Source organism: Quercus robur, chromosome 7 (genome assembly GCF_932294415.1).
Source record: "Quercus robur chromosome 7, dhQueRobu3.1, whole genome shotgun sequence".
Lineage (NCBI taxonomy): Eukaryota > Viridiplantae > Streptophyta > Magnoliopsida > Fagales > Fagaceae > Quercus > Quercus robur.
Window position 1 is genome coordinate 25,122,731 of NC_065540.1, and position 19,900 is coordinate 25,142,630.

At 33.5% G+C, this 19,900-nt stretch overlaps 1 protein-coding gene across 1 annotated transcript; it reads left to right on the forward strand.

Moving 5' to 3' along the window:
• The first annotated feature begins 18,087 nt into the window (after positions 1–18,087).
• LOC126691211 (uncharacterized) lies at positions 18,088–19,900 on the forward strand. Its single transcript, XM_050386271.1, has 5 exons — positions 18,088–18,243; positions 18,379–18,859; positions 18,935–19,025; positions 19,238–19,744; positions 19,804–19,900. Exons 1-5 carry the CDS (start codon positions 18,088–18,090, stop codon positions 19,898–19,900), a joined length of 1,332 nt encoding a protein of 443 aa, XP_050242228.1.

Sequence of the window (19,900 nt, forward strand, 5' to 3'; positions counted from 1 at the left end):
GAGAGAGTGTGAGAGTTGAAAGCAGAGAGAGAGAGGGAGGGTGAGATGTGAAAATGGTTGGAGAAACCCAAAAACTCACCTGGAGAATCCGAATCTAGAGTGTCACGCCCCGAACCCAACTATAAAGATAGGCACGTGACAACCGCCACACGCTTATAAAGTAAGCCCTTTACAAGTGTGCAAGGCCTTCTTAGTAACTAAAATTTATCCTCAAAATTAAATAAATCCAAAATACCTCAACAATTTCATTATGAATAGATCTCCAATATTCAATAGGAACAAAATCCAAACCTTATGTATATAATGCCAATTGGCCAATAAATATAAAACTATTCGAAGACCATTTAATCCCAAAATCACTAAGCTTCTTTTCCCGCTCACTTCACAACATCAGAACTCCTAAAACTTATTATTCTTCATAATCTAAAATTGGAGGGGAAAAAAAGGGTGAGTTGACAACTCAATAAGTAACCAAAATCCTCGTAAGTTCTATCAAGCTATAAATCTGTAAAGTAATAAGATGTAATAAGAGTTTTCAAAAGTTATAATATACAATGGCTTTCCAAGAATAACTAAGAAGTTTCATAGTCTTAAAATAATAAGTTGCAAATAGATAACGTACTTTAACCTTACAATATATATCATAGATGGTTTAGAAATTAATCAATTTTCCATATATCAGAAACTATAACTTACATAGTTCCAAAAATACATAAGCAGTTTAAGTGACTCAAATAGTTAAATACTCAAACATTTCCAAAATCACATATGTAGTTTTAAGGAATCAAGCGGTTCAAATACTCAAACGTAATTTATATTCTTAAAAATCTTATGACTATGGTCACGCTATATCCCCGTAACTAGGCATCAGAGTACCAATGAATAACCCCCACTGGCTAGGTATCAGAATACCAATGAATAACCCCCATTGGTTTGGGTATCAAAATACCAATGAATAACCCCCATTGGTTGGGTATCAGAGTACCAATGAATAACCCCCATTGGTTTGGGTATCAGAGTGCCAACGAATAACCCTCATTGGCTGGGTATCAGAGTACCAATGAATAACCCCCATTGGTTTGGGTATCAAAATCAATTCATAGTCAAATTGTCCATAATCATATGTATAAAATCATAGCTTCTAACAAAAATATATCTTATTTAAATACGTATATATAACCATATATTCAATAATCAAATATATTTGTGATATTTCTATATTCTTATTTTAAATCAATATAGCTAACAAATATCAATTAAATAAAATAAATCTCATATTTAGTGCTCATAGGTATTTGTGAAAATTCTTTATTCGTTACTTTGAATCAGTATAGCTTAAAACAATTAAATAAAATACATCATATATTCAGTAATTAAATCTATTTGTGATAATTCTTTACTTGAAATCAGTAATACAATAGAAATAAAATTGTAATAACTGTATACAAATTTCAGGAGTTAAAATACGCAAAATAAAACCAATTAGGATAAGGTTACTTACCTCCAAAAGCCATACCAAAAGAAACTTCACCCTAACACTTCTTCTAAAAATCCTTAGATATCATCACCTAAAACAATTTTGCAGGTATCATTTACTCAATAATCAAATAATTTAAGAATGACTTATAACAGTATCCGGCCAACAAAACGACTGCTAAAAATATCTAATAATTTCTTTTTATTATCTCAAAGTAAAAGTCCTTGTATGTATCCTCTACTGCCTCTAATAAAACCTAGGATACATATTGTCATATAGGGTCAAAAGCATGGCCTAGCCCATGTTCCATGATCACTTACTGACTTCACCATACGCCTCAGTTACCGAACCAATGAACTAATAATAATAATAATATAATATTAATAATAGTAATAACAATAATATTAGAAGGAAGCTGGCGTTGCTATGACAAGGGATTATTCTATGGATTTATATATATATATATATATATATGCCACTGCCGCCTCTAGCATTCTTTTGGCATGAGGACAAATCACACAAATCAAGCCCTGACACAAGCTTTTATGGAAACACTATTCTTCCTCTACCAAATCAATAAACAAATAATAATAACTCATAAAGAAGTTGTTCCTTCTTTTCGTCAAGCGTTTCTTCACCTTCTTCTTTTTTTTTTTTCAAATTCCATCAATCTGGTACTATTCCTTTAAGAAAATTATGCAGAACAGACCCATGCGGCCATGTCTAAAAAAAGTCACACTGTTGGCCAAAATACTCACATAAAAAATACTTTAATTCTAAATAATACTTAGATTTGACAAGAACGAGATTCTTAAGCTCTTACCTCAAAGGCATAATCAATCATTCTCTACTTCAGTCTTTTGGGTAGTCTCCTCTCTCAAAATATCTCTCCATATACGTTGGCTTAATAAACTTATATTTATAGCTAGGGTTTCAACCTTATTTTCTATAAACTCTCTTATAATTATAAATTATAAAATTGACCTCACAAAATTTACTTAAATACCCATCCTTTTAAATCCTTTTTTTCTTTTCTCGGGTATTACATAGAGAAATTGAGTTTTTGGGTTTCTTGGAGTTTTTGAGTTTCTAGGTTTACTGGAGTAGCCAAGCTTTTGGGTTTGGAGCCGCTGGTTCTCAAACCTCTCTCTACCCCACCCTCACTCTTTTCCTCACTCTAAGGTTGATTTGGAAGTTTTTAGCCTAGAATTTTTGTGGATTTGATCTGGGTTGGGGTTCGTGGGGTTGATTTAGTTTGTTATTGTGTTCTTTGTGTTTTTCAATTTGAGTTTGTGTTTGGTTCTGGGTTTGTGCTCTAATGTTATTGAGTTGATGTTTAAATTTGTGATCATGTTCTTGTGTGTTCTTGTTCAAAATGAATTAGATCTAAATTTATGTATTTTATTGTTTTTAATTATGTTTTTTTTCTTTTTTTATTTAGTTAAAATTGATAAATTATTTTTAAAAAAAATTAGATGCTGATGTGGCATTTTTTTATAATATTTTAATTCCTCTATCAGCCATGTCAGATATTTCCGTCAGTTGACTGATGGAAAGGACGAAAATAACATGCGTTAATTGGTTTAAGGACTAAAAGTGATAAAATTAAAATGTATGGAAAAAAAAAAAAAACCAAAATGTAAGGACTAAAAGTACATTTACGCCATTCTTAAAGATAAGAAATATTTTCAAAATTTAATATTATGTAAAGCCAATGTCAATACTATATCAGGTTCATTGAACTTAGGGTACGTTTGGTACAATGAATGAGAATTACGACAGGAATTATAATCTTTATTACTAAGAATAAAATATGTTGTAATGTAATAACTAAACTTATTCATTATTTTGGTTGTGAGTTATAACATTAGAATGAAACTTAACATTTATTTTAGGAAATATTTTACTTATACAATTATATCTCTTTAAAATTTGTTATTTTTAAATTTAAGAGAGATATGTGTTATATTTTATGATTTTTTATTTTTATAATTGTTAGATGTATATGGAAAGTTTGTTTATTTGGAAATATATTAAGTTTTGACATTATTACACTTACTAAGGAATAGCTAATACAACCTTTTAAAGAGGAATAGTTATTTCTCATTTTGAAGAATAACTATTCAAAAGTGAGTCCAAATCTTCTATCTCACTTTTCCTGCTCCGCTATATACGCTACAACCAAAAATATGCCACATGTTCATCTAATTTATTAAATGCTAAATTTATGCCTTCTATTATTTCAATTTTCTAAAATAAATAAATAAATAACCCATCATATTTAAGAAATTGAAATAATAGAAGGCATAAATTTAGCATTTAATAAATTAGGTAGACATGTGACATGTTTTTTTTTTTTGTGGAGTATATAGTGGAGTAGGAAGAGTGGGATAGAAAATTTGGACTCTTCATAAGGAATGACTATTACTTGTAATTAAAACATAACCAAACTAAAGAATAACTAAACCATAAGAATAACTATTACATTACAGCACCTATTACAGTCTACCAAACATGCCCTTAATTGAAAGCTCTAGAAGAGCGATTATTATATTGCCAAATGGCACAAAACTTTGTATTGACAATGCTTTGTATTCTTCTAAATCTAGAAGAAATTTACTCAGTTTTAATGGTTATCATATTGAAACCAACAATGAAGGCAATGAAGAATTTCTTTATATTACTTCAATAGTATCGGGCCAGAAGCTCATATTAGAAAAACTGCATATTTTCTTTTTTGGGTTATATTATACTACAATGAGAACAGTTGAAACAAATGTTGCAATACACCAGAAGTATTTAGACCCCAAAGGTTTTTATGCTTTGGCATGATCATCTTGGACATCCAAGATCAATAATGATGCATCAAATTATTGAAAACTCTAGTGGACATCCTTTAAAGAACCAGAAAATTCTTTTACCTAGTGATTATCCATATAGTGCATGTTTTCAAGGTAAATTAATTACCAAACCATCACATTCAAAGATTGTTGTTGAATGTCCATCTTTCTTAGAAAGAATTCAAGGTGATATTTGTGGACCTATACACCCACATTGTGGTCCATTTAGGTATTTTATGGTTTTAATTGATGCATCAACTAGATGGTCACATGTGTGTTTACTTTCTACTAGAAATGTTACATTTTCTAGGCTTCTTGGTCAAATAATTAGGTTACGAGCACAATTTCCTAATTATCCTATTAGGAAAATTCGTTTAAATAATGGTGGTGAATTCACATCTCAAGCTTTTGATGACTATTGCATGTCAATTAGAATTGATGTTGAACATCTTGTTGCCCATACACATACTCAAAATGGTTTAGCTGAATCACTTATCAAGAGACTTCAGATTATTGCTCGACCTTTGCTTATGGAATCAAAATGACATGTTTATACTTAGGGTCATGTTATATTACATGCTGCATCATTAGTTTTAGGCCAATTGCATATCATAATTTCTTGCCATTGCAACTTGTACTTGGCCAACAACCAAATATTTTGCACTTGCGCACATTTAATTGTGCTGTATTTGTACCTATTACACCCCCCACAACGCATTAAGATGGGTCCTCAACATAGACTTGGAATTTATATGGGTTTTGATTCCCCATCTGTCATTAGATATCTTGAACCTCTAACTGGTGATGTTTTTAAGGCACGTTTTGAGTATTGTAATTTTAATGAAACAATCTTCCCACCATTAGGAGGAGAAAAGTTGTTGCCTAAAGCATGACGTAAGATTACTTGGAATGTTTTGACTTTATCTCATCTTGATCCTCGTACAAATTAATGTGAACTGGAAGTTCAAAGGATTATTCATTTGCAAAGAATTGCAAATCAATTACCGGATGTATTCACCAACAATAAGAAAATAGTGAAATCTCACATTCCAGCTGCTAATACTCCAGCACTGATTAAAGTCCCTGTAGGTCAATCAGTTAATACAACAGCAAATAAATCAAAGCCACACCTGAAGCATGGAAGACCTGTTCGTGTTAAAGATAAAATTCATCGGAAGAGGAAAGTACAAAAAAAAAAAAAACAAGTTGTAGCCTATAAAGAGGCTATACCCATAAAACTGGTCACAGAAATGTTGTTAACAACATATTTTCATATAAAATTGCCCTTGATATTACCAGAAGAAATGATAATGAATATGAACCACAAACCATCGATGAATGTTGACGTAGAAATGATTGGCCAATGTGGAAAGGCGATTTAGGTAGAATTAAATTCACTAATTAAACATGAAGTTTTTAGACTTGTAGTCCGAACACCTGAAGGTGTAATGCCTATTGGATACAAATGGGTATTTGTGCATAAACGAAATGTGAAAAATGAAATTATAAGGTACAAAGCGTGACTTGTTGCACAAGGTTTCTCGCAGAGACCTGGTATTGATTATGAAGAAACATATGCTCTTGTAATGAACGCAATTGCATTCAGATTTTTCATTAGCTTGGTAGCAAAAGAAAATTTGAATATGCGATTAATGGATGTTGTTACAACATATTTGTATGGATAATTAGATAATGATATCTACATGAAAATCCTAGAAGGATATAAAATGCCTGAAACATATAATCCTACATCCCGAAGTATGTATTCTATCAAGCTACAAAGATCCTTACATGGGTTAAAGTAATCGGGATGCATGTGGTATAATCGTCTCAGTGAATTTCTTTTGAAAGAAGGATTAGAGAATAATCCAATTTGTCCATGCTTTTTTCTCAAAAAATTAGAATCTAGATTTGCTATTGTCGTAGAATAGGTCGTAGTATATGTTGATGATTTAAATCTTGTGGGGACTCCAAAAGAATTAACAAAAACAGCAGATTATTTAAAGAATGAATTTGAGATGAAAGATCTTGGTAAGACAAAATTTTACCTTTGCCTACAAATTGAACATCTTCCAAATGGAATTCTTGTTCATCAATCAACGTACACAGAAAATGTCTTGAAGCATTTTTACATGGATAAAGCTCATCCTTTGAGCACTTCAATGGTGGGTCGATCACTTGATGTCAAGAAAGATCCTTTTCGACCACATGAAGATGATGAAGAAATTCTTGGTCCTGAAGTACCATATCTTAGTGCAATTGGTGCTTTGATGTATCTTGCAAATTACACACGACTTAATATAGCATTTGCAGTTAACTTACTAACAAGGTATAGTTCCGCACCAACTTGAAGACATTGGAATGGAATTAAGCATATATTATGTTATCTTCATGGGACGACTGATTTGGGATAATTTTATCCAAATGGATCAAATCCACAGTTAGTTATATATGCTAGTGCAGGTTACCTTTCTGATCCACCCAAAGGCTGATCACAAACATTATATTTATTTATTTATGAAAATACTGCTATTTCATGGAGATTTCTTAAGCAAACAATTTCTGCTACTTCCTCAAATCTTGCAGAGATTATTGCAATTCATGAAGCAAGTCGTGAATATGTTTGGTTTAGATCAATAATTCAACATATTCGTGAAAACTGTGGATTATCATCAATAAAAAATAGTCCAACAATATTATACAAAAATAATGCTGCTTGTATCACTTAAATTAGAGGAGGCTATATAAAAGGTGATAGAACAAGCCAAGCACATTGCACCAAAATTCTTTTATACACATGAGCTCCAGAAGAGTGTTAACATTGATGTCAAGCAGATACGATCATGTGATAACTTGGCCAATATGTTCACTAAGCCATTACCAACTGCAACTTTTAAGAAGATGGTGCACAACATTGGCGTGCATCGACTTAAGGATATTTTTACCATGAATAATGAAAGTTCTATGTACTCATAAGGGGGAGTAAATTTTCTAAAGGATGTGTGCTGATTGTACTCTTTTTCCTTCGCTAAGGTTTTTTTCCACTGGGTTTTCTTTTGCAAGGTTTTAATGAGGCAATCCTAAGGCACTAGAAGTTAGACAAGAATATTGTACTCTTTTCCCTTAGGCAACTTTTTTTTTTCTCATGAGGTTTTTCTTTGGTAAGGTTTTAACGAGGCATATTCTTAGTGAGTGATCATCCAAGGGGGAGTGTTGTAAATGTATGAAGTTACAAGAGTGTGTGATGTTACTTTCATAAAGGGATGGAGTTATATTCTTTAATGCATAGCGTTGCATTCTTAAGAGTTCTCTCCATCTAATTCTTAACATGTATATGTGTGTGTGTGTGTGCGCGCGCGCGAGAGAGAGAGAGAGAGCTAACTACAAAGGAAGACACACTTGCATTCAAGATAGATAATAATTTATGTGGATGACCACTTAAAGAATAAAGTTTATATACTATCTTCTCTATGCATTTCTTTATCTTCTTAATATTCATTTTAATTTATAACAATTTACAAGTATCCTAAATTTGTTTGGATTGGTGAGATTTACTTATAAAATTGGTGGGATTTAAGTTCAATTTCATTGGGTTCGTTAGGTAGGGCAAGGATCTATCTAGCTATGGTTTTCTTATAATTTGGTGTAATCTGGGAAGGTGGTAAGCAAAGGACAAAGGTTACAGTTGGTTATGGTCCACCAAATGTGATGGATAAATCTCCCCAAAAAAAAAAAATTTGTGATGGATAAATAAAGAGAAATAAGGAAGATAAACAAAGGGATTTGCAGGAAATTAATATTAATAGTTGTAAAACCAAATCTTAAATTGTTATCTCTACTCATTTAAAAAATAGGTGGATATCTCTTTATTTTTTAGAAGATAAGAAATTTTGTGAATTATCTATCCATGATTTAAAATTTAGTTTGTCACTACACGGTTAGCTGCATCAATAGAAGTCAATTTGTGTTATTCTCTTTCTCTCATTGCATTGCCCACCGAAATGACGACCACCAAAAACTTAGGAATTCCAATGTTTAAGTAGAGGTTAGAGAATAGAAACTTTGCAAAATTGCCAAGAAACGTTCCTTCCTTCTCTATGATTCTTGAATTAGAAGTTAGAACCCACTATATCACACACGTGAATTTGGTTGCAGTAACTGAACAATGGGATTTGTTTAAAGAAGATGGTGTATTGGTGGAGACTTTAAAGGAAAAGGATTAATTTCTTCTCTAAATATAAAAAGGAAAAGTATTAAGTGTTGCGAACGATGAATATGGATAGGTTTTTAAGGAAAATTAGATAATTTGACATTTAATGCCTCTATATTAATGACATGTTTAAGTGGTGTCTATTTAACCGCTAGATCTTACGAAAATCAATGGTTATAAAAAGGTGTAACTCACTAACTCTAGGTGTAACTTGAACTTCTCTCTCTCTCTCTCTCTCTCTCTCTCTCTCTCTCTCTCTATATATATATATATATATATGTGTGTGTGTGTGTGTGAGCAAAATTTAGATACAATATTTTAGATACTGTTCCTTAAGTTCATTTCTTAAATTTTAACCACACGTCCAAACATAATAATCAACATACACGGTGTTAATAATCCCATACTTCTTCTTGTTTTGTTTTGTTTTTTTGTTTTTTTGTTTTTTGTTTTTTGTTTTTTGTTTTCCTACTTCCTTGACCCTAAAATTTTACGGGTGTGTAAAATAACACTAAAATGTGGGTTTAATTCACATTTACAATTTCAAAATCATTAGTTAGATTCACGATTTAAGTGTGATTACAAATGTGTAATAAACACTGCGCATGTATAAAACTCATATACATATATACGTACACAAGTGTACACTTGTACGTACACGCTGCCCATGTAATACTCATACGCTTTTGACCTGAATAAAGCTCCAAGTGAGGAAAAGGCTATTATTAAAAGGAAGCAAAAAATTGTTAGGATCCTATGTCTACATTTTCAAATTATGTATAAGGTTGAATTCTCGAATACAACGGAAGGAGTTCTACTAATTCAGCCAAAAAAAAAAAAAAAAAAACCCCAAGGAGTTCTACTTTTGTCTAATTAAAAGAAATCCAATTATTTGTACTCTAGCAAGACTGCCTTTTCTTTTCTTTTTTCTTTCTTTCTGCAATTTAGAGAGAAAAATAATAAATGACATTCAGAAACATAAATTCAAATATTTGAGATATATTTAATGTTGAATATGCTTAATAGATGCGGAAGATTGAAGCATAAAATAGGAACACAAGAACACAAAGTAGAATTAGGTTTGGACCTATACTAATGGGCTAATATAACTCTAACACTAAAGCTTGCCCCAAACTCAAAAATAATAATAATGCCCTACAGGAGTACTAGAAAATACATATTTATTTTCATCATTTTGAAAATGAGGGTATTCGAAAAATAGTAATTGAAAAAAAGTGAAGTTTATAAATATTATATTTTGCAGAAATACGGTTTGATAAATATAGACGTCCAATTTTACCATATCATTTTATCGTACGAAAACAAACCTACTTAAGACTACCAGTAACTGTAGGTATCATAAATTGCCATCAAACCATATTAGATATTAAACTAAGTTTAAATGAAATAATATTGATCTATGGGGGTTTAGAAAAAGGGTCATGGGTGAAGGGCAAGTTGATGAAATCATTGGGTTTAGAGAAGGACAACCACCCAACCATAAACAATCTGAACCCTCTAATTTAAATGCAATAATCAAGAAAACATAAAGCGCACTTTGAAATATGGAAATTATAACCATAGTTGTCAAATCGTGAATCGTATTATAAATCGATTTTTGATTTTTCTATATCATGTATCGTAAGATATACAAACACCTAATAAAATTATAAAATAATTATAGATATACATATATAAAAGGTATATTTATTATAAATTCAAAATATATTCAACTAATGACCAATTTAATTATTACGTATGTAATAAAATTTAACAAAACTAACTAAATAAATCAAATTAACTTATGTTTATAACATGCGCATTCAAATTGATTAAACTCAAAAGTAATACATGATATATGAACCAAAATAATGATATCTTTTCATCATCTTGGCTAATTAGCCCCATCTAAGTCAATATTATCATCATATTCAGCATCTTGCAGAATTATTTTTTCATAGACATTTTCTTTATTATTATTATCTACATTTACTTCTCTCTCTTTTTTTGGTTTTTTTATTCTAATCATTTTTCTTTATATTTTTTCATGGCATTCTAGCTTTTTAGACTCAAAATAATAATAACAAAATAAAAAATAATTATATTTTCCTTTAATACATTATTAATAGTATAGAAAATAAATTTGCACATATGAAACTGAGTGTTACGAGTATAGTCTAAATTTTGTAGGAGAAAGAGAAGGGAAGAAAAACACTCATGGACTTGCTATTTCATTAGACTCAATTAAGTTTCCCAATAATTTTGTGTTAACAAAGTATAACTTGTTTAAATCAAATAAAACCACAAATTTTAACAAAAAAACCCATTTTAAACCTACATGTCTATGTATCATACGATACGTATGATTCACCGATACGATATGATTCATACGATACTTACTTATGTATCGGACAATTCATGAGCACTTACAATACGTCCTTACGATACGAAACTTTTTGTACATGATACGATACGTATCGCGTATCGTACGATACTGACAACTATGATTATAACCATGTATTGCAACTTATTGTAACCAATTGGCAAAGCAAAATCACAAACTATGGCCATCGCTCAGTAATGCCCCTTGAGAGAAACCATAGTGGCAATCCTGACACGGTTATTGAAAAAAATCCCGACTATGGAATTGGATAAAAATGTGATCTGTAAGCTACATCTATTGCAATGCTGAAATAAACAACAATGAGTTGAATGGATCTAGGGTTCAGACTAGCATGCTCTGAAAATCCTTAATGATCTACTGCCAACTTATCACGTAAAGATTAATATGCTGCCAGCTTAAATTATTTTTTTTTAAGGTCCTGCACGACTTGACATGTTTTGATTAATGTATTACCTTCAAAAACATGTTTTACAACCCTTTTTTAATTTTTAACATCTTTTTTATTTTGTTCATTGTATCGGTCAAAACAACCAAAAAAATCCTGTTAAAGCTGATGGAAAGTTTTTATTATTATTTTTTTCTAAATAAAAAAAAAGGTAGAATTCTGGTAGCAAGTCACTTTCCATCGTGACAAGTTAAACCCCCATGCTAGATAGGGACGGATCTAGGTGGGGCCCGGGCCTCCAAAGTCCAAATTTTTTTTAGTTATTATTTATTTAATTTTTGTAGTTGAACCCACTTAAAAAGCTTAGGTTCCCTTCTCCTCAGTAAGTTTAACTAGCCACATCCAAATAGCAACCATCCAATCCAAAAACTTAACAAAAACTATAAAAACATTCATAATGGTGACCGTATTTTAGCAAAAAAAAAAACTATTTTACCACCAAAGAACAAAAAAATCATGTGTTATTAGAGAAGTTAAAACAAAATTTTTTACAACTACAATAAACTAATATAAGTACCAGTTGACTTTAGCAAGTTGTTAAAAATAAAATAAAATATTTTATTAAGATTATATCTCTTCTTTCAATTAAAAAACTCAAATTCTCTCTATTTCTCTATTATTTTAATGAGTTGTTTATATTATATTAAATGAAATGATAAAAAAATAAAACATTTGATATCGGGTGTATTGTAAAGTGAGGTGATAAAATAAATAAAGTAGCTTTTTTATATGCTAAAAGCTAAAATTTTTAGCACTACTATTGTGAATGCTTTAACTTCAACCACCAAAAAAATAAATAAATAAATAAATAATCCTAGCTAGCCTAGTATTATTTCTTTTCTTTTTTTTGGTAAATGATTGCATCTTAATGTATTTAGAAACAACAATTTTGTGTATTTATAATTTTTTAATACTAAATAAATGCTTATTTGGATTTTTTTTTCTCTTTATACTCCCCCACTAACTTAAAATCCTAGGTCCATCCCTGGCGCTAGATAGCCTCGCCAATCTCAATACTAATGTGTCTCGCACGATTCTAACCCAAGCGCTAAGGTGAGACAAACAAGATGCTTTACCACTAGACTTCCACCCTGGGGTCATAGCCAGTATAGGTTAGTTCATCCTAATATTTTACTTAGTAAATTTCAAAAAGTACTAATATTGATTTAATGGTCAATATAAAACGAGTTAAATACCGAAGAATAAATAACATATAATTAAACAAAACTTAGCGTACATATAACTCTTTCTTATTGTTACACTACCATCTTATATTATATTATTAAAGTAAAAGAAAATCATAATTAGATTATATGTTTTATACGTCCTCAATATGTTTTTCAAATTTTGTGTCAATTGAATGTTATTTACTATTTGATCAATAATCTCATCGTATATATTATATTATAGTAGATGAGAAAAGGAAGGACTCAATCGGAGAGAGAGATGAGGAAAAGAATGACTCGATCGGAGACCTCAAAAATTCCAATAGAGTTGTAACTGAGTTGGAATAAGTTGTTTATCATTTTAATCTGTACATGCAGGATCTCTGGACGGGTGGTTGAGTTTCTACGCCTTATTACCCTATTGGCTCTCCTTGTGATGAACCGGTAAATTTTCATTCATATCTGTTTTGGGTTTTGGAAGAGTTTTATGGAAGCATCCAAATGAGATTATATTTGAGAAGAGATGCTGTAACCTACTACAGTTAGTGTAACAGGTTATGGTCTTATTAAATGAATTTGGGGAATCTCAGCTTGCTATATATATATATATATATATTTTGTGTGTGTGTGCAGCTTCAACAAAGGTTAATTTTGATGAGATTTTCTTCAAATAAGAGAGGCGCTGGTGTGGTAACTCAGGATTGCAATGGGGATATCTCATTTTAAGGTTTGGATATGGAGGAAACCCCCTCCTTGCATGGTTGGTGTTTTTCGCAACAATGTAACCATTTCACAGTATTTTACTATTAAGATCTAGCGATCTACTTTTTTTTCCTTTTTTTATTTTTTTAAATTCTGGATAAATAGCATTTATTGAATAGAAAGAACAAACACACAGAACAAATTAGATCAAATAAGGAGGTACATCATATTAATGATATAAAAGACTAGTAGTGTGGGGGTCAAAAACACAATACTCTAAAAATTGTACTTGAGCTCCTGATCAACACAACTAATTTCTAATTGAAGAGGGGTAAAATTCCACAATAGGAAGATTAGATAGGTAATTGAAGGTAAAGAAAGCAGAAATTGACACTTTGATTGATAAAAATCGATTTCCTGAGTTACACATGAAGAAACACAAGTTTTTGCTCTTACTATTTTCTCTCTCTTGTTCTTCTTTGTAAATTTTCTAGATCCACCTTCCTGTTGGTACTCCCCTCCTTTTATCCTCCCCCTTCCCCTCCTTTCCAACTGTTCCTCCCTTAGCTGGGATTGTGGAGATACTTGTCCCATCAGATTCCCCTTCTACCATTTCTTGATCATGAATGTAGACTTTTGAGGTGTTTTTATTGTTTAAACCAGTCATTCAGTATTTAATGGAATTGACATTAGGTAGAAACAACTCATTAATGCAGAGGTGACTGTTATGTTAGGCTCTATGTCTCTTCTTTGCATTTCTTGAGGATGAGATCTAAAGTTGGGTCCTCGGTGAGCCAGATTGCTGCTTCTTGGTTAGGTCACCCTATCTCGAGATAAACATGTTCCTCAGATCACTTTGGTAACCAGCCTAGATGGTTTCTTTTCTTTTGGACTTGGGCTTTTCTATGTTTGCATATGGGCAGGGCCCTTTCCACGGAGGAGGTTCTTTGGAATATTCTCCTCAGCTCAAAGGCCACGGGATAGCTTTAATCCAATCCCCCACAAGTAGTATATTGTTAATGTTATTTATAGTTTCCTATTAATATTATATATATTGTTCTAGTAAAATCAAAAACTGATATTTATACCTTTATACAAAATTTTTCTATGCATTACATGGGTTGATGTTGAATAAAAATCAATTAACGCGACTTTTAACTAAATAAGATTTCATCTCTTGACTTGGCTCTCAATGAAAATTAGTTTTATGCTTTTATATATATATATATATACACACACCGTGTGATTAGTGTTTTATATATATATATATATATATATATTAAAGTTTTTTAAAACTAGGTGCTTTTGGTTTATCTAAGGGAATCCATGGGAGCATATTGTGACTGGTTTAAGTTGCAAAACACTTTCATGAAAAAGAAAGTGTTTATTCTTCTTGTTTATTTACGGAAGTTGAAAGAGGCCTGGCTACCTTGGATTAGTCACAAAATTTGAGGTTTTTACTCTGTTGTTATGGGATGTTCCATTTTCTTTTTCGTTGAGTCCAAGACTTTTGAATTCTCTGTTAAGGAGGGAGGTACTTATTATATGTTATGTATTTATGAGAGAAATCGAGATTCGCTCCGATCAGTTTTCATAGGCAAAGAGAGTGCAAAGTGTTTGCTAGATATTGTGGAGGATCTCATGTCCAATGTAACTACAGGTAGTTTTGTACGAACCTTCAAAGATGGTGATAAAGTATTTATTTTGCAAGTAGGTTCCAATGCACATGGTAGTATTTTATGATCTTAGAACTTGTCCATGGTTGTCAAAAAGGCTTTATCGTGGTGCCAGAAGGTAAATTGGGTAGTGGGTGGAGAGGGTTTGGATTTCATCTGCGAAAAGCCATTTCTCCTGAGACACTAGTCATCGAACAACCTCAATATGTCCTGAAACCGACAGTAGAGAAGTCCCAATCATTACTATTGGTGATGGCAGAGGAGATACAAACAAAACGAACTTGCACAATCATAGCCATGATACTCGCGATTTAATCGCGGGGAAAGAAAAACTGATGTCTGAGGCTAAATTCATGCTTGAGATTAAAGATAGCGTTGGCAGCGACACTAAACCTTATCTATCACTGGATGTGAGCATGAGATTGGAGCGTGGGCCGGATGGTGTGTAGAAAGTTCAGTGGTCCAAAGTCCAAGAAGTGGGCCGAAATGTAAAGCCGAAGGAACAAAGTTTTAAAAACTTTGATAAGCCTTCAGCTCCTTTCAAACCAAAGCCCAATCGAACTGCTATTCCCAAGCCCATTTCAGTATGGTAGCCCAAGCCGAAACAAAACCACCCTTTTTCTTTTCCATCTTACAAGACCCAAAACACTAGGATCTTTTTGCCATTGGTCTCGGCGAGCTCTCAGTGAGGATCTAATAGCTCCGAGGTAGTGATTTTTGAGCCAAAGCATTCTCAAGCTGTTCCTTGCAGCTCTTTGATGCTAACCTAGCCAATGAAGCTCTCCGATAATGCCGAGTTTGAGTTTCTCGACACCAACGAGGCCGATACAGAATCTTTTAGCTCTGATGAGATCGATGCGTTAGCAACCATCTCTGAAGGTGAAGTTAACTTGCAGCGAGACATCATATTGTTACTACAGGAACATTCTGGCAATGTTTTCAAGAAATGGGGGAATTTAGAACAGTGGGTGCTTGAATCACGAGATGGAAGGAGAGTGGCAATTCCGATACAAATTTCTCTACCACCGGGTAAAGACACAGAGGTTTTAGGAGAGCAAAATTAGCTGGCCTTGGATCCATTGAGGTCTTCAGATTCCTTGGAGGTGTCATTAACTCAGTTTGAGGGGGATGAAGTACTTGTGGAGGACTGGGTTTCAGACACCTATTCGGAGGTTGCTGAGCTACCTTACAAAGGGGGTTTGTCACCTCTAACAGTGGAACCACTAGCTTTTTCACTACCTTTGGCCATGGAAGGATAGGAAGTTGTGGGTGTGGAGAATCTAGTGAGGAAAGAATCTTACTCTGAGTGGTTCCAAAGTAGGTTCAATAGGTTTGATAACTTCTTGGACATGTCCTTACAAGGTTTGGAAAATTAAGCGAGAAATTTCTTGTTAGCTATTAAGGCTAAATTACATCGTAGGGCTGCTTTGGAGAAAAAAGCACATGACTTGAAGAGTTTAGGAGTGAAAGGTGTAAGAGAGTTGAAGGGTCTATTTAATTCGATTAATTATGGTTCTACTTCATCTAGGCATAATGGTACTAATACGGAGTGGGCACTATCTGTTTCAAAATGAATTTGAAGTTACTTTCCTAAAATGTCAGAGGTTTGAATGTGGTTGAGAAGAGGCTTCAGATTCTTAACTTGCTGCATACTTGGAGGGCTGATATTGTATGTTTGTAAGAGACTAAACTTGAATGGATAACTAGAGGAATTGTTAGAAGTATATGGGGTTGTCCATATGTAGATTGGCTATACCTGGGTTTTGAAGGTGCTTCTGGAGGTATTGTTCTGATGTGGGACCGATGAGTGGTGCAAAAAATGGAGGTAGCAATGGGGTATTTTTTTTGTTTCATGCAAATTTAAAAATGTTAGGGATCAATTTGAATGGGCATTTACAGGAGTATATGGGCCAAATTTGAATAAAAGGCGTAGGAAAATGTGGGAGGAGCTGACAGGGCTGATTTGTTGGTGGGATTTGCCATAGTGTATAGGAGGGGACTTCAATAAAATTTGCTTCCCTTCGGAAAGATTAGTGGCTGCAAGTTGTACTCGAGCTATGTATGGATTTTCTGATTTTATCTCTCTCTATGGGTTGATGGATATACCTATGGATGGAGGCTTTTATACTTGGTCCAATACTTCCTCTGCTTCTAAAATAGATCGATTTCTTTTCTCTCCACTCTTGGCGGATCACTTCACTATGTTTACCCCAAAAAGACTATCCATGGTACTTTCAGACCACTTCCCAATTCTACTGGAGGGGGGAAGTCATCAGAAAAGTAAAACTCTTTTTCGTTTTGAAAATATGTGGTTGAGGATGGAGAATTTTGTTGCTAAAGTGAAGGCTTGGTGGGCATCTTATTTAATCCAAGGCAACCCAAGTTTTATATTAGCTAAGAAGTTGGCAGCTTTAAAGTTGGATCTAAAAAAGTAGAACGAAGCAGAGTTTGGTAATTCACTATTAAAAAACGGCAACTCTGGAACAAGTTGAATGATTTGGATGCTAGAGAGGAGACTCAGCCTTTAACAGCTGAGGAAAAGTTAGAACAAACTAATCTCCGTACTGATATTGAAAAGCTCACTCTTTTAGAAGAGGTTAGTTGGAGGCAGAAGTCTAGGGCGCTATATTTGAGGGAGGGGGACGCAAATACCAAATTTTTCCATAGAATGGCTAATTCCCATAGAAGAAATAATGGTATTGAGAGCCTTATGGTTGATGGAATCTTGTCTTCAAATCAAGGTATGATTGTTGATTGTATTACTCAATTCTTTATGAAATTATACTTTGAGGAGCAAGTTGATAGACCATTTCCAAACTTCTTAGTATTTCCTAGGATATCTGGTGATAATGCAGATTGGCTAGATAGACCCTTCAATGAGGCATAAATTTTTGAGGTCATACAGAATTTTAATGGTGACAAATCGCCTGGGCCAGATGGGTTTCCAATGGCTTTCTTCCAAGCTTGCTGAGGAATTCTCAAAACTGATCTTATGTTTTTCATCATTTTTTTTGCTAAAGGTCAGTTTGAGAAGAGTTTGAATGCAACTTTCATCCCTCTCATACCTAAAAAAAATGAAGCAATTGAAGTTAAGGATTTTCGCCCCATTAGTCTTGTTGGGGGGTTTATAAAATCATTGCTAAGGTCTTAGCCAACTGACTACAGTCATGGAAGATATAATTTCAGCTTCAAAGAATGCTTTTGTGAGGAACCAGCAGATTCTTGACCCTGTACTTATTGCAAATGAATGCCTTAATAGAAGGTTGAAAACTGGGTTGCCAAGGCTACTTTGTAAATTAGATGTTGAGAAGGCCTTTGATCATGTAAACTGAGGATTTCTTATGCAGTTACTAGAGAAGGGTGAGTTCTCTACTAAATGGCGGCAGTGGATATTCTTTTGTATATCTATAATTCGTTTCTCTATTCTGATAAATGGATCTCCTTGTGGGTTTTTTTAGAGTTCCAAAGGGTTGAGACAAGGTGACCCATTATCCCCTTTGCTGTTTGTACTAATTATGGAAGCCCCTGGGAGAATGTTGGATAAAACTGTCCATGATGGTCACATGTCAAGTATTGGTCTGGGTCATGAAGAGGGAAGATCATTGGCAGTATCTCATCTTCTCTTTGCTGATGACACTTTTATTTTTTATGGTGCTGATCTGGATCAAGTTTTGTTTCTCTTTATGATCCTCATTTGGTTTGAGGCAGTCTCTGGTCTAAAGATAAATTTGGGTAAGTCAGAGTTGGTTCCTGTTGGTATGGTGGATAATTTGGACTTATTGTTGATTGTCCTTGGCTGTAAACAAGGTACTCTTCCAATGAAGTATTTGGGTCTTCCTTTGGGAGCTAAATTCAAGGATAAGGCAATATGGAACCCAATTCTAGAGAAGATAGAAAAGAGATTAGCAGGATGGAAACGCTTGTACTTATCCAAGGGAGGTAGAGTCACTTTAATTAAAAGCACTCTATCTAATTTACCCACTTATTTTCTATCTCTATTTCCTATTCCTGCAGCTGTGGCTAACAAATTGGGAAACTTCAAAGAAATTTCTTATGGGGTGGCATTGGAGATGAACCAAAATTCCATTTGGTTAAATGGGCTACCGTTTGCAGTCCCATTGCTTCGGGTGGCTTAGGGATAAGGAAGGTAAGACTTTTTAATGAAGTTTTGCTTAGGAAGTGGCTATGGAGATTTGGGACGGAGAGGGCTGCCCTTTGGAGGCAAGTGATAGAGGTGAAATATGGCAGTGAATAGGGTGGCTAGTGTACTAGGGCTGTTAATGGTCCATATGATGTTGGCTTGTGGAAATATATTAGTCGGGGATGGCCTTCTTTTTCTCACCACATTCTATATGATATTGGGGATAGGTCTAGGGTGAAATTTTGGCAAGACCATTGGTGTGGTGTGACTTCTCTTGCAGTCAACTATCTTGAATTGTTTAGAGTTTGCCGAGACAAGGAGGTTAGTATGGCTAAGCTAATGAAGCTTGATAATGGAGTCCTTTTTTGGGATGTAAGTTTCTTTAGGGGTGTGCATGCTCGGGAATTAGAGGCACTGGCTGGTTTCATGGACACCATTTATGGTGCTTCGGTGAAAGGGTTTGGTGAGGATAAGATGTGCTGGAAACTTGATAGAGAGAAGGGCTTCCTGGTTAAAGACTATTATAGTCTCTCAATGGGCTCTAATTACTATCGCTTTCCTTGGAAAAGAATTTGGAAACAGAAGATTCCTTCTCAAGTAGCTTTCTTTGTTTGGACTACTGCTTTGGGGAAGTGCTTAACAATTGACAATTTACGAAAAAGGAAGGTTTGGATATTGGATTGGTGCTACATGTGCAAGTGTAATGGTGAATCAGTTGATCATCTTTTTCTTCATTGTCCAGTTGCAATGGATATGTGGGCTATGGTGTTCGGATTTTTTGGAGTGAGTTGGGTCATGCCGCAATCTATAGTGGGGCTTTTAGCATGTTGGCAAGGTAG

Coding starts and splice junctions, on each gene's coding strand:
- LOC126691211 (XM_050386271.1), top strand. CDS start 18,088: ATGGAAGATATAATTTCAGCTTCAAAGAATGCTTTTGTGAGGAACCAG. Junction 19,026..19,237: donor ATTTGGTTAAATGGGCTACC/GTTTGCAGTCCC, acceptor GAAATATATTAG/TCGGGGATGGCCTTCTTTTT. Junction 19,745..19,803: donor AAGGTTTGGATATTGGATTG/GTGCTACATGTG, acceptor TTCATTGTCCAG/TTGCAATGGATATGTGGGCT.